This window comes from Cololabis saira, chromosome 7, assembly GCF_033807715.1.
Source record: "Cololabis saira isolate AMF1-May2022 chromosome 7, fColSai1.1, whole genome shotgun sequence".
Lineage (NCBI taxonomy): Eukaryota > Metazoa > Chordata > Actinopteri > Beloniformes > Belonidae > Cololabis > Cololabis saira.
This window is the reverse complement of record NC_084593.1, coordinates 31766133-31781897: the sequence shown is the minus strand read 5'-3', so window position 1 is coordinate 31781897 and position 15765 is coordinate 31766133. Positions and strand designations below refer to the sequence as shown.

At 39.9% G+C, this 15765-nt stretch overlaps 2 protein-coding genes across 18 annotated transcripts in view; one reads left to right on the top strand and one right to left on the bottom strand.

The window, feature by feature from the left end:
• Window positions 1-619: 619 nt before the first annotated feature.
• Window positions 620-12818, top strand: fhl1a (four and a half LIM domains 1a). 2 transcript variants are annotated; one of them, XM_061725637.1, is made up of 6 exons: window positions 620-754; window positions 9138-9319; window positions 10389-10566; window positions 10760-10929; window positions 11033-11219; window positions 12237-12818. In XM_061725637.1, exons 2-6 carry the CDS (start codon window positions 9164-9166, stop codon window positions 12389-12391), a joined length of 846 nt encoding a protein of 281 aa, XP_061581621.1. In that variant the 5' UTR covers window positions 620-754; window positions 9138-9163; the 3' UTR covers window positions 12392-12818. The 2 variants fall into 2 exon arrangements, with proteins under 2 accessions (XP_061581621.1, XP_061581619.1); XM_061725635.1 differs by lacking the exon at window positions 620-754 and adding an exon at window positions 6282-6396.
• A 71-nt stretch (window positions 12819-12889) lies between these two features.
• map7d3 (MAP7 domain containing 3) overlaps window positions 12890-15765 on the bottom strand; it is a 36711-nt gene continuing 33835 nt past the window's right edge. For all 16 annotated transcript variants that reach the window (XM_061725618.1, XM_061725623.1, XM_061725624.1 and 13 more), the window contains one exon: window positions 12890-15686. In XM_061725618.1, coding sequence (XP_061581602.1) covers window positions 15679-15686 — 8 coding nt within the window. In that variant the 3' untranslated portion in view covers window positions 12890-15678. The remainder of the gene's footprint in view (window positions 15687-15765) is intronic.

The window sequence follows — 15765 nt, the reverse complement described above, 5'->3', positions numbered from 1 at the left end:
TAAGAACATACACGTGCACGAATGAAGCCTTACTTTTCCTTTACATCACGTTCCTGTGACCCTGACAGCCTTTAACGCAGCACACTTAACCTCCTGGACCTTAAAGTCATCATTTCCTCATGATAGTGAGACAACTTTAATATCTGCAGCTCTGAGAATGAGGTTGTTATCTGTTAAATCTTAAAAGCACAGCTGATGTAACAAGATAGGCATCTATGTAGTGCAACAGGACGTTATGAGTATTAAGTCTCACACTTGTAATTGTCATGATAAAAAAATGAGGGCTACGTTTAGATGACGAGTGTATTTACTTTGGGTTAGGAATGACACATCTTGGTATAATTCATCTTTTCATGACCAAAGAAGGAGAAGAAGAGTGAGGTTAGAACATCACAGAGGGGACACAAGTGTGTCACAACTAGTTTCATCTGTTATAAACAGCAGGAATGAAACTTGGATCTTCTATTCCTGCAGAGCAACAAACTTTTAATCGGTTAAACGTGATTACCGTGTTGAAGTTTCCGTTTGTCTCCAGCGCAGGACCAATGGGAAGTCACTGAGAGAGCTTGTAAATTCCTGGCTGAGGTCATTGTTTATGAGAGCTCCCGGAGGTTTTGCCCGTCCTCTGTGTGTGTGTGTGTGTGTTTTAGTTTTTTTTCTGCTCCCTCTGTCTTTAAAGCAGCATTGCCTCTCCCCGGGTTAACCTCTCACTGCAGCTCGTGCCTGAAGACGCTCATCTGTTCACTGTGCAGAGGTGAGTCTGGCAGAGTTTAATCCGGATTATGGAGGTACAGCTCAGATGATATTTATCTAACAGGGAGCGAGAATGAAGAAGGAAGGGCAATTTATCACAGAGATGATGCTCTATTTTGTGCAAGAACACTTAAGTAACTCCAGACGTTTTCTTACAGAAGAAAACTTCCTAGAAGTCACGCAACAGGTGCACTGATACAAATATTGTGCTTGATCTACTTAAAAAAAAATTTACTTTTTGCATGATATTATTATGTAGATCAAGAAAAACTAGTCCTTGTATAAACTACCGGTACTTAATTTTTTGTATGTAAATAATATATTTTGCAAGTGCAGTCAACTTAATTGTGTTAAATTCACTTTACTTGCCAAAATTAAGTTGACTTTACTTGCAAATGAATTTTGTACATACTAAAAATTAAGTAGTTTATACAAAGACTAGTCTTTCTTGATCTACATAAAAATCTAATGCGAAAAAGTTTACCTTAATCTTTTAAAGTAGATCAAGCAAGATATTTTTTACTGTGGTGTTCTACTTAAAGCATGTTTCATCTAAACGTTGGTCAATCTGCCCAATAGATTAAAATTGTTAAAGAAAAAGTAAATACAACAAGATCATTGCTTGTTGTTTGTGTGTAAATGAAAAGATTGCCTGGGATTACATAAATACTGCTTGTTAAGGAAAAAATGCACAATGTCTTGTTTTTTGAACAGATGCAGATTAAGTTCAAAACTACATGTATTCATGTAAAGCAACAAACTTCATTTTTAATTGTTAATATTACAGATTTAAATATGTTATATTTACCTGCGCTTAGATTTATTTTTTTCAGTGTGATGCGCTTTGGCACAAAAGCCAGTCCCTTTAACAGGAAAAAAATATATATATTAAACCTGCATGATCCTTCTTTCTCTCTTGAAACAATTCAAAATTGCCTCAGTGAGTGTCATCCTTTTAGGGATCATTTTATTGTGAAACTCCTGTATTTTTGGGGGTGGGGTTAGCACTGACGATGAGATACATAGCAAAAAGAATGATCCCTAAAGGGAATAAACAAAGTATTTGATAATTCAAATTCATGCTTAAGATAGTCTAATCATCCAGTTTTGTATCAAATAAAGTAGGTAACAATTAATTGATGGCAAGCTAATAAAGTCAGATATGAACTGATGAACGAATGAAACGGGTTCTAATCACTTATTAAGCACAACATAATGATAAAAGGATAAGACATAAGTATAAATTGAGTGCTTGTGAATTTCTCAGTAAGTCGCTGAACTTTACTTGATGGGATACAAAAAGTGAAGAACAACTCACTACTATCTATTTACTGTTACATATAATTTATTCAACTATAATAATGTTTAAATAATCAGTAATAGAGTATTTGCTCCAAATGTGCTGTTTTCTAGCTTCTTCAAGGTTAATCTACTCATGAGGAAAGAAGTCAGCAACATTTGTCTCACTGATTTTTAATCCTTCGTTCTAAATTTCAAATGATATTGAATCTTTACATAATTATTATTTTTTGTCCATATTACAGATTATTAAGTTCCCCGATCTGTTTCTCAGTTGCTTCATATATAAGTGACTCTTTGAGTGACCATTCGCTATTTAGGCAAGTTAGATCATTTCATGAGAACCCGATTGTTGCCGATTGCATCAGATTTTCTATCAATATATCTTATAAAATGAACATTAATATTAATGTCCTGGACATATGTTTTTGTCTGCATGATGAACAGCAAACAACAAAAGGTACCATGTGTAGTGCAAAGCTGTTAAAACATGCATCTCCTGCCTTCTCGCTTGGCTTGTTGCTAAACTAAATCCATGATGTCATCAACAAGACCTGGAGATTACGGTTCTTTTTCCGGCACACTGCACTTCTTTGTGGCTCCAGTATGACTTCACCACCCTTGAAGACCCATGAATTCTTAGTCATTCCCTGGGTAATGCATTAACCCACTTTTAACTTGAACAGCCACGCTTTCTCAAGGGGATTTTGCAGAAGTTAACAGTATTAACCACTTTTAAGACGATATATGTGGATCATCTTATGTGTAAGTCTTAACCTTTCAATGTTAATGCAGCATCCACACAAATTCAAATGCATGGTTTTCGTTTTCCCTATGTTTCATGGTGAAAGTGTCTTCAGTTTACCAGTTCCTCTGAGGTCCATGCACCATCAGCCAGACATCGGCCCCGGCGAGCCACCCAGGGGGCGTCAGTGCTTCTAGTTTATTCAGGCTGAGACATGTTTCTCTTGAGAAGACAGTCTCATCACTTCTTTTTTTATTGCAAATGGAGCAGAAAGAAAGAAGGAGAGGGAGGGTGTGGTTCAGTGCCGACGGTTGAGTTGAGGAAATGAAAAGAGCAGCGTTGAACTCCTAAATAGGCAATGCCGCTTGTTTGTCAGTGTGGGCTGAGCAACCTGACCGGCAGCTCAGAGGATGTACTGCTGCCTCCTTCCAGCAGAGGAAAAACCTCATCTGAACTCTACATAATTACATTGTGAAATATAGAAGAGAAACACAAGAGAGAAAGTGAAGAAGATACGCGATGAGAATAAAAGATTTATACTTATAAATACCAAAGAACCCATTATGATCATATGGTGGTAGAAAATGACTGAAATAATCTGATCTTTTTAGTTCAATAAAATATTAACAATGTTGTTAATGTGCTATGTAGAATGGCCTTGTTCAAAGTCCAGGAAAGGGGAATTAATAGGTTAATAATGGGATTATTATGGGAAGTAATGGGTGTATTTTGGAATTCACAGGGGTATATTATAATAATGGTTAAAACAGTAACATTTGATGCACGTTAGGTTTTAAGAAGTGGGGAGATTGTGTGGGTAACATATAGTTTTAGTCTCACAGACACTCACACACTCTCACAGTTAAGATAAACAGTTAGCCACACCTAAAAGTCAAGTAGATTTCAGTCAGCGTCTATGTGAAGAACTCAAGCAAGACCAACTTGTGATCCATATTTGCAGCCTCTTTTAGCTTTTTAGTTATATTTCATCACAAACTGCTGAAAAACACTTTTGTGTGACAGAAGTTTGATTTCTTCTCCTTAATCAAGTTGAGTGTGTGCCCTCAGAGTCTAGAAACCTGAGTCATACGAGTCCAGTGGGAGCTGGAGTGCACATGGACCTACACCGAGGGCCTCAGTGTGTGTGTGTGTGTGTGTGTGTGTGTGTGTGTGTGTGTGTGTGTGTGTGTGTGTGTGTGTGTGTGTGTGTGTGTGTGTGTGTGTGTGTGTGTGTGTGTGTGTGTGTGTGTGTGTCCAAGCCCTTTGCTTAGGAGTACTTCTTTGTTTAGATAGCTCCCCTCGTGGCCTTTTGTCCAAACATGCTGGACCTCAGCACGTCTGGGTCCTGCAGCCAGATCCTGACCTCATGTCAGGGTTTTATGTGTAAAGAAATGCGTGGCGCGTTTCAGTGTGTGGCCGGACACGGTGAGTCACCGTCCCCCCTCGGTCCGTCTGCCCACTAACCACATTTGGAAGGTGACTGAGACACATGAAGTCCAGGGCGAAAGGTTATGCTGAGGAACGAGCTTGCCGACACACAGACGAGGGTTTTGTTGCCACCGGCAACAGCACAATGAGACTGGCTGTTGATTCCACTCAAGCTGAGTGATTTGATCTCATTTCTTCAGGAAGTTCAGGCAAGATATCTCCTGCTCCTGTCTCCTGCTCGTGAGAAATGAACGGCTCGTGGCCAGAAGGCAAAGCTTGATCCTGAGAAGAAAATCATGACTTGCATCTCATACACATGCTTTGTGTGTTTGTTCCCATCAGCAACAACCGCAGCTTCAAAGACAAATCCATCACTTCACCAGCCGCTTATTTTTAACTGTGATTCTTGTGTTTGGAATTCCTATTTATAGCGTGGGTCAATTTGAGAGCTGATTAGGAGTTATTTATGCTTCTAAAAACACAGGGCTTTGGGGATGGCAGGTGGAGAGGAGGGGACTACGTCCCAGCATTACTGTGCATCAGCTCAGCGGCCTCAGAGTAGACAGTTAGGACCAGAAGAGCGACAGTGGTACCTGCTCAAAGGTGGAAATGTGTCGGAAAAAAGAGAGAACAATCCATATGTGTTGATAGAAAGAGGAAGATTGAGAGATTTCCTGATGCAACACAGCAGCTCATCTGCTGGGGAGGTTTCTGTTGCCTGGGATTTGTGGCGCCTCCCTGCACATTAATTACTCGCTGTGGGCTTGGAGTAATTGGGTGATAGAATATAAATAGGGACAAATCTAGCGTTGTGTACGGTAATGGACCAATTCATATCTTTTATTACTACCAGCTGCCTTTTTAAAAAGCAAAGCAGACCCAACCACACGGGCAAACACATAATGGAAAAAGCCACATATGCATCTCTAAATGTCATCATGAATGCTTCTAAGAGTTACTAGAGTCAATTAGTGTGTGTCTGTATATATATATATATATTTTTTTTTTTTTTAAGTTTAAGGCGGAGTACAAAATTTCTCTGTTAGTACGTTTTTTTTCGGTTCTGTTTGTTTTTTCACTAGATGAGTGCAATGCTGAAAGCAGTATTGGGAATTCCCTTTTTCCTTTAAATGGATGTTTAAAGAAGAAAAAAATCTGCGCCAGAAAATAAGTTAACCGCAGTAACTGAGGAAATCAGAGTGAAGTACAGTCAGCTGGAGCAGGATCCTGCTGGCCACAACCCTGAAATAAAATACACCAGAAAGTGTAGAGAGTGGATAGATGAAATAATAATCTCTTTGAATAATACTAAACTTGTTGCATCTCTGCAGGATGAGTTAGGCCAGTCTTTATTGTGTATGGCAGTTAACTTGACAGTTTTGATTGACTCTAAACGGCTGTAACAGTAAACCAGGCTGCAGCATGCAGTTTGTTTGTTTAATTTTACTTTAAAACCCAGTTGGCTGACACAGTGGAGCGTTTAAATATCAAAAGGGGCTATGAGGATGAAAGCAGGTTCCTGTCAGGAATCATTTGGGTGTTTGCTGTGTTTCTGAAGGATTTATTCTCTCCTGAAGTGGAAATGAACAAGAAGACATGACAACGGCATGTTAGCAGACAGTTGGAGGTTGATTGTTGGATCCAGAGCTCCAGATTATCCCATCGTTCTTATCTAATGTCTGTAATGACACATGCAGTCTTGCAGCAGAACTCTCCTCAGAGCTTCCAGGTGATCCACCATCTGTACATCCCTCACAGTCTAACTAAACATTTCACGCTGGGACAGCGGGAGTATCCACTATCCTCAATGGAAAAATCCTACAGACTTTGTTGTTGTGTGTTTTCTCCATTTTTAACATCTGATGTAACAGCAGAGGAATCCAGTTTGCATCCCCTCATCTCTTTTCCCTGCACCACACGCTCCCTCCATCCCCTGTTCTCTAATGCATGTCCTAAAAAGGACAGGTGAGGTGAAGGTTGGGCTGTGATGGGGGGTCAGGGGTGTGCGCGGGTCACTGACGGGTTTATATACAGGCCCCCCAAACTGCAGGATGCTCACACGCTGTGGGTTCCAGACCTCTGTGGATGTTACAACCTCCAATCTGACCTTCTCTTCTCGTCTCTCCTCTCTTCCTTCCTGGAACCAAATATGACTTTCTACAAAAACTCAGGTAATATTCAAAGCGAGTCTTCTCGTAGCATGCTGAGCTTTTCAATAAACAACTCTTTGCAATAAGAGGCGGAATGTAAAACCGTCATAGACTGGTTTTGGCCTGCTTTTAATCGTTGCGACTGTGTTCAGACAGGATGATAAACACTTGAGCCTGAGCATTTGGGGATGTTTCCCCATCACTGAAGGAAGCTTTAATCATTCAGTTTATCTTTGAAAAACCTTTATCCCATCTGCACGGGTCTGTTAAACCTTCGTGGAAGCGTTACATCCTCCTTTGCTAAATCATTGATAACAGATGCAGGATGAACACTTATAACATCCAGGTTCTTCTGCTGTATGGTAGAGCTTTTTTTTTTTTTTTTTTTTACTGATTTCACCCTGAACTTTGTTTTATAATACTGTTTGATCCTAAAACTCTGATCCAGATTTGTACCGAAAAAAAAAAAAAAACTGATGGATGAAGTCAGAACCTAAAGGTGATTTTAACTGATTCTTTAAAAATTCTGAATAAAATAGTCTTACATTGAAATTCTAGTCAATACTTGTTACACAATTTATTAACAAATCATTTAATGTTTTATAAATAGTTTTTTTTATAGTACCGGTATATGTGGCATATACAGGACTGTCTCAGAAAACTAGAATATTGTGATAAAGATCTTTATTTTCTGTAATGCAATTAAAAAAACAAAAATGTCATACATTCTGGATTCATTACAAATCAACTGAAATATTGCAAGCCTCTTATTATTTTAATATTGCTGATTATGGTTTACAGTTTAAGATTAAGATTCCCAGAATATTCAATTTTTTTGAGATAGGATATTTGAGTTTTCTTAAACTGTAAGCCATGATCAGCAATATTAAAATAATAAAAGGCTTGCAATATTTCAGTTGATTTGTAATGAATCCAGAATGTATGACATTTTTGCATTACAGGAGATAAAGGACTTTATCACAATATTCTAATTTTCTGAGGCAGTCCTGTAAGGCTTAACGTTAATGTAAGACGGTTTTAGAATCAGTGCGGTGGGTCAAAATCGAGGTAAAATTGACTATACTTATGTCATTATTGAACATAATAAAACTGCGTTAAGAGCTGGAGATCTTTCTCTTGTAATCCCCCAGTAGGAACCAAAAAGTACAGGATCAGTCTGTTCCAGGCTTTAAATGCAGCTTTGGAAAATGCTCTCTTTTTCTCAGCATATCCAGAAATATGAAGCTATTATCCTCCTATGGAGGCTGTCTTTTGTGAGCGTTGTTATCCGGGGCGACAGAGGACATGTCAGTGACGTGTCTGTGGAGAGGATGTTCGGTCCGGATCGAGCTGCTTTTGATCCTTTTGATAGTCATCCTCTGACTCACCTCTCAAAACGGTCGGACTGTGACCTTTCCTGCTGCAGAGGACTCTTTACCAAAGAGACCCCAGAGGTCCCCCCTCCCTCCATCCCTCCATCCCTCCCTCCCTCCATCCCAAGGTGAGGGTCAGTGCGTTACAAACACACACGGCTGTTTGGCAGGAGGGGCAGCTGCTCCACTGTTTGCAGCACAGATTAAAGTGCTGGCCCCGTGTCAGCTGGAGCCACAATGGCTGCAAAGTCCCAGCCGACATCACCGTCATCGCTGCATCCGTCTGCATTTGTCCCCTGTGGAGGGTCTGCGTTCTTTAAATAGAGTCCAGGCCTAAAAAGAGACCTCTGAGCTGGTGTGGAGTTGTGTATGTGTGATGTGAAAAGGTTGACCGTGTTGGACGGGGGTGGGTTCTGTCCCCTGGGTGGCACGGGGTGTGTCAGCCCAAACTTTATCCCTAAGCACAGCTGCACATTGCTCTCCTGCTCCAAACCTTGCTCCATCTCTCCATCCACACACAGGGCCACATACCACGCTCCGGGAGGCTCATCTTGTTCACAGGCTTGTTTACCCCATCCCACTTAAATAGCTACGCTGCCTTTTCATAAATATTTGTCTTGTTCCTATGGTTACAGGGACAAAATGCCATTCCTGCCATTGTTTCCTCCTTTGCTCCTGTTGCTCTCGATGGGATTAAATGATATCAAGCAGCACGGTAGATAAATCTTACTAAAGTTCATGCACTACTCGGCTGCCACCATCAACGCTTTAATGGAGCAGAGTTGTTTACAATAACCGCTACTAAAATAGCTGATCTGAAACGCCCCAGAGGAGAGAGCCGGGATGCTGGACGCAATGAGAATGAGGCAAAGATATGACGAAGCTTTCCAGGGAGAGCTTTGATAAAGGGCCTTCAGGACAGACAACCACGCTGCTGTTTCCCCTCACTCACACTTCCCTCATCAGTTTGGTATTCTGCTGGAAGAGTCACATCTCATCCTGTCTTAATGGGAGAATGTGGAAAAAACACATGTTTTCCATTACAGACTCAGTGATTTCTGAGTGTATCTAAAATATAGCAGTCAGATAATACACTCTTTGTCTTCTCTGCGCCGTGACTCAAGTTATCATTTCTGTGGGATTCATGGCTGCGTGTGTTCAACTTCTGATTTTATCTTATTTATCATTTATTTATTTTGTTTTTCATAAAAGCTTTAACCATTTAAAGTGGTTTATGCTGAATGTGACTCAATCTCTTTTACCAGCATGAGTGACTGAGTTAAAAAAAAAAAAAAAAAGCAACACTGTCCCCATGTGGCGTTTTTAAGGTGGCGTGACATTAAGAAGCTTCTCAACAGCCACTGATCTTGCTGTTTTGTGCTTTCACAGGCCCCAGGAGTTACCTCACCTCCACCATGACTGATCGCAGCGACTGCTACTACTGCCGTGACAACCTGCAGGGCAAGAAGTACGTGAAGAAGGATGAGAAGCTCGTCTGCACCAAGTGCTTTGATAAACTCTGCGCCAACACCTGTGCAGAGTGCAAGCGCCCCATCGGTGCAGACGCCAAGGTGAGAGGAACATCAGCTTTCCTTCCACAGGACTCTGTGGCCCTCCGTCTTTACAAACACCAGGAAACTGGACCACATTACACCGGTCATGAAATCACTACACTGGCTTCCAGTGAGTCAAAGGATAGAGTTTAAAATCTTACTGCTGGTCTACAAAGCACTGAATGGTCTTGGACCATAATACATGGTTGATCTGTTAGTTCCTATGAAGCTCCCAGACCCCTGAGCTTCATCTGGATCTGGTTTGTTGTGGGCCTGTGTTGAAAAAAATCGATTTCCCAATTCTAAATCGATTCTCATATTAATTCCTAAAAATCGATTCATATGTCTAAAGATCGATTTTTTTTTTATTTTATTTATTTATGTATTTTTTTTTTCATCATTACATTACAACTTTTGGTTATTTTTTTGTTTATCCCCAGAAAAGGAATGTTTTGTTGGACACGAGAATAACTGGTGCCATGTTTTTGCCTTTAAATATGTTTAAAGGTATGAAAACATTAAAGTATAATTGCATAAATTGTCTATTTCATTACTTTATATACTGTCTTGGGGTTACATTTGCAAAAAATGCTAAAAACCAAATGCTCAAAAATTAAAAACCAAAATAGACCGAAAATGGAACAAATAAAAACGGAATGACATTTGAATCAATCCCCAGCCCTAGTTTGTTGTGGTTCCCAAGAACCAGAACCAAGCAAGGTGAGGCAGCGTTCAGTTATTCTGCTCCTCACCGGTGGAACAAACTTCCTGTAGACCTGAGGTCTGCTCCAACTGTAGATCCTTTAAATCAGGCCGAAAAACATTACTGTTTACTCAAGCGTACTCCTAAATTAAATACTTAACTGCTGTATTTTACTGCCCTTACATTTTAACAACTTGTGCTTTTTATTATTTAACCTCTTTTCTTATCATTTTATTTGTTATTTACTGTTTAATCTGCTTTTAATGTTGATGTAAAGCACTTTGAATGACCTTGTGTTGAATTGTGCTATACAGTTAAACTTGCCTTGCATCCAGACATGCTGAGAACTCCTCCACGTACCTGTTGTCCTGTTCTTCTGCACAGGAACTCCACCACAAGAACCGTCACTGGCATGAGGAATGCTTCCGCTGCGTCAAGTGCTACAAGTCGCTGGCCGGTGAGCCTTTCAGCGCTCGGGACGATGGCAAGATAATGTGCGGCAAGTGTGGCTCCCGGGAGGATGGGAACCGGTGCCAGGGATGCTACAAGGTGGTGATGCCTGGTGGGTTTGATGCTACACACGTGTGGAAACTTACCTGCCTCAGTTATGAGTCTTGGGCTGTATACAAGGACAGTAGTACACACCACTGCAATGACATGTGGAACCATTTTAAATGAATGTCATATGATTCAGATATAATTATTTTATCTGAAATCGGTGCCTGTCCTTTTTATTTACTTATTTTTTGCTTTAGGGAACCAGAACGTGGAGTACAAGAACAAGATCTGGCATGAGGAATGCTTCACTTGCGCCGAGTGCAAGCAGCCAATACGTACTCAGAGTTTTCTGGCCAAGGGGGAGGAGATCTTCTGTGCCCCCTGCCATGATAAGAAGTTTGCAAAGAAATGTTTCCACTGCAAGCAGGTACAAATCCTCATTGTACCCCCCCATATTCATTCCTCCAGGATGATATGTCCCAGCACCTGTTGCTTTTGACATCATAATCCACGTGTGTCTCTTTGTGAAGGCCATCACCTCCGGAGGGATCAGCTACCAGGACCAGCCCTGGCACTCCGAGTGTTTTGCCTGCAAAACCTGCAAAAAGCCTCTGGGAGGGACTCGCTTCACCTCCCACGAGAACGACGTTTACTGCGTGGACTGCTACAAGACCGATGTGGCCAAGAAGTGCCACGGCTGCAAGAACCCCATCACGGGTCAGTCCAGCACCAACGGCTGCTCTTATTTGACTCAAATTAAAAAGTGTACACTGGCATAAGGTTGGATGTAGAGAGGAGGGAAGATGAAATTAGACAAAATGTTGATCACCTCTCTCTAGAGAACAAAAAACGAAAGATAAGAAATTAAGAAAAAAGTTGAAATGTCGAGAAAAAAGTTGAAATGTCGAGATTAAAAAAAAAAGTCAAAATTTCGTGAATAAAGTCGAAATTTCACCTTTTTTCACGAAATTTCGACTTTATTCTTGAAATTGTATTTCATCATTATTCTCGACATTTTGACTTTTTTCTCAACATTTCGACTTTTTTCTCAACATTTCAACTTTATTCACAAAATTTTGACTTTTTTCTCAACATTTCGACTTTTTTCTCGAAATGCATAATGAAAAAAAAATCTTCCTCCTCTAAAATATTTTTATTTTTCTCCTGCCTGGCCCTAATACTCTTCCGTATAATAATTATTTCTAATCAACAACCTTAAGTTTCCTGTAGGTCTGAGGTCAGCTTCACATGTAGGAATGTGAACTGATCAACAAATTTAAGTTTTGTTCTTTTTTCCCCACAAGAATTGATAGCAAATTACTGTGAATACAGAAGATGGTGTAGTTTTAGCCACTTTACGAACCACTAAGTGTGGTGGTGCAGTGGAGTCGATCACTGCAACGTCCACAAAAGAATAAATACCTTCATTTTAAATATATCCCCATTAAGTCCTAACAAAAGGGTCTTTATTGTCAGATGAGACTTTTGAGTCTTTATTGTGAATCACTGAAAACCAGATGGTCTGTTTTTTCTACGGGAGAGTTTTGCTGGACTTCGTGCTGCAGATGCAAAACGTCAGTCCTGTTTTCAGGTCACTGAACAAACGTTTGCTTTTGCTGCGGGTTATAATGGCTGATATGGAAAGAATCACATTTACAATGTAAATAATAACCATAAAAATGTGAACTCATAGATCCTCTGTGTTTGTGTGTGTGTGTGTGTGTGTGTGTGCAGGATTCGGCCATGGCACCAACGTGGTGAACTATGAGGGATATTCCTGGCATGAGTACTGCTTCAACTGCAAGAAGTGCTCCCTGTCGCTGGCTAACAAGCGCTTTGTCATCAACGGAGATCACATTTACTGCCCCGATTGTGCCAAGAAGCTGTAAACTGCACACGTGGGAAACGTCTGAATTAGTATCCCAGTCGGCCAGTTTTGGTGAACCTTCTCATCGCTAGATTGACGGGACTGAGGTTACTTAACCAGTAATGCACTATAGCTTTCATTTATCGACAGTGTTGCAGATTACATGGCAGCGGAGACTCTTGTTTGATTGTGACATGCACCATTATAGTCTAACTTTAACTAGTAAGATAAATATCTAGTGCCTTTCTGAAATCTTTGAGGGTTGTTGCTTTTCCATGCCTGCTGCGCCTGCTGCTGCCCATACATACCAGCTTTGATTAATAATCTACATATCTGAATGTTTCAATGGATTATGAGTTTCAACAATGTTTAGAGTGAATTTAAATTACACTTGTGAGTCTTTGAGGCCAATGCTGAGAAAATAAACTGTTCATGTGTTTAAAACCTGATCAAGTTGAACAAAAATAAAAAGATACTTTGGTATTCCAATATCGCAACAAACTACAAATATGACAAAAGGTTTTTTTTCAATACTTTATTGTTTTAACAGTTTTGTATCAACTCAAGATCTCTTTAGAAATATTTACAATACAAATTGTAGTTGTGAAAATGGGATTATTACCAGATATTTCCAAGAAATATTCAAATTCACAGAGTTGCCCTGGTTGGGTGAACTGATTGTCGAGGCTGAGGTAAGGACACACTTTCTCAGATGACTGGTGGAATAAAGGTACTGAATCTCAATCTAAGGCACAGTTCTATCCTATTATTATTATTGTTGTTGTTATTATGGACAACATTGAGGACCAGGAGCTGCCGGCTCTGTTCTCAAGCTGCCAAAGATGCAGCAGGATCTGGAATGAGCACAAAATCTATTCAAGCAGCAACTACAAATCCAACCAACATGTCCTCCTCGTGAGCCTTAGAAGAAAAGATTTGTGTGTAGCAGGGGTAGCAGTTTCAGTATATGCAAGTTTAAAGGTATGACTGAATGAATGTTGGGATGAAAACAAGTCAGAGCAAATGGACAGATTATATATATTTATATTTTTCTTCTATAGAAACATCACACGGCTCTGCTCGTTGGTCTTCGCGTTATCTATAGTAAAGCTCCTCTTCAGTAACAAGTCATCTAGGACAGTGCAGTCCCTGTTTCCATTAATAATAATAATAATAAGATATGAATGCTGAAAGCAAGCAGCTCTGAGAAATGTTATAAATAATGCAGGACGGTTTACGAAGTCCTTTACATTCTTTGAGCTCATTAATCAAAGCTAAGACAATAAAGGCCCAGAGTCATTATGTACAAAGAGAATTTAGTCAGCCAGCAGAGAGCGAGGCAAAGGCCAAAATCTCATGCTCGGGCCGTTCAAGCAAAAGGAATTTCAAACAATTCAATACAGTTCATGGAAAATTAAAACTTTGGGGAAATCAAATCTGACGTCATCTTTTGTTTGGTGGATGTGTCCTTGTACTACAGTAGACGGTTGAAACCTGAGCTGATAAGCCTAACAAAACACAGCCATCGATCCCAACACCCTCATCTACTTCAATGACATTAAAAGCCTCGTAGCACAACCACGACTCCAATCAAGGATCGAACATGTCGCACAGACCAAACTGGCTCATCTTCATGTGCAAATGTCAACTCTAATCTAGTTAGTGGAGAAGGTGATGAAAGCTTGGTAAACAAGCATACATGCACCATATTTTTATAAATGTCTCACAGCGCCCCATCTCACCTATCGCTTTGGATAAAGGGCTTTATTTATATGCTGGTCAAGAGCCAAACCTGACCAAGCTGTCACAGGGCCCAAATCAACCTGATGCCTAATATTCACCCACACAGAGACTAGAACTATCCAGAACCTGAGCCACTCCATCCGAAACATGGCTTTATTCGCCTAATACTGATTATATACAAAACAGAATACCACTTAAATATATGTAGACATGTAGTTCCTTATATAAACAAAAGAGCCAATTCATATATTATAAAAATAGCTGAAATGTGTTTTGTCTGATGTAGCAGCTAATGTACAAACGAGGGTTAGTGCACGTGAAGTGGAATCAGTAACAAAAAAATCAAACCAGAACAAAAGCAAACCTCAACCAGCTCTGTGAAAACCTTTTTTTCTAGTTTCAGCAAAAGTAAACAGCTCGGCTATGAATAAAACCTGCTTCACCTGTGTGTAAATGAGCGGGCTACAGTTATGGTTAGTCAAACAGTTTGGTGCTACAGATGTGATGAAGACATGTACGACTAAAACCAGATCCAACCCAGAATGTCTTGTAAATTATGTTAGTAAACATGAATTCTATATACATATAAAACAAAAAATATATATCTTGACCATGAGCCCCATACTAACACACTGCTGAAACTCTACTAAAGTTTTGTTATGAATTGAAACGTCACCGTTGTGCTGATGGCGCCCTCTGGTGGCCACAGAAGAAAACACACCACAGAGTGCAGGACACATGGAACTGGTGAAATAACAGACTAAAACCGCTCAAATAAAACTACATAACAACGGAATCCACTCAAAACTGTAAGTTCATGACTGGAGATTACTAAACCGTGACTGTATGACCTTTAGCGTAAGCAATTTGTATATTTGCACTTGAAAATCAGAACTCAGGGTGTGTTGAGGATAAGGCCACATCATTGGATGCTGCAAAATGCAGCTGGTCAAGTAAATTTTAGATGAACTACATCAAAAAGTGAGAGTTAATTTCCACCCAAACATAGACAAAACTGAATGGAATATTTCTTCCAGTAGTTGACAATATAACCCACACGGCCTGATGCACGTGTCCTGGAATCCTCCCGTACAAGCCAGAGAATAAGAGGAAAAATAGACTAGACATAGTAACAATAATTACAATAACAAAGAAGCAAAAATTAATAAATTACAGCAATGCACCACCATGACAAAAACAAAATTGTTTAAAAAAAAAAAAAAAAGGGAAAAAAAAGACAATAATAATTTGGACGACACATTGAAGAAACAGGAGAACTTAACACAAGAGGAAGAGGAAAGACACCTGTGACCAAGAGGAATACACCTCACTTCCCTGAAGAATTATATTTATTCATATATAAATGTAATATATTTGTTTCCTAATTGTATATGGGGAAATGTAATGCTTGAGGTGGTCTTTCCATTTCACCCTGTGCTGCTCCAACACAAAGACAGTAGAAAGAAGATAAAGCTGTAAGGAACTGATAGATTCTTTTCAGGAGCTCCGCTGTACAGGAACTTTAGGAGTGCAACTTTAAGAGACCTCTCAACATCGACTGCATGGTCACATCTCTGCAGAGACAGGAGAGGATGGTTAGACATTATCTTCAAGGTTTACAAGGTCAGCATATGAAGAGGTTTGTGTTAGCAT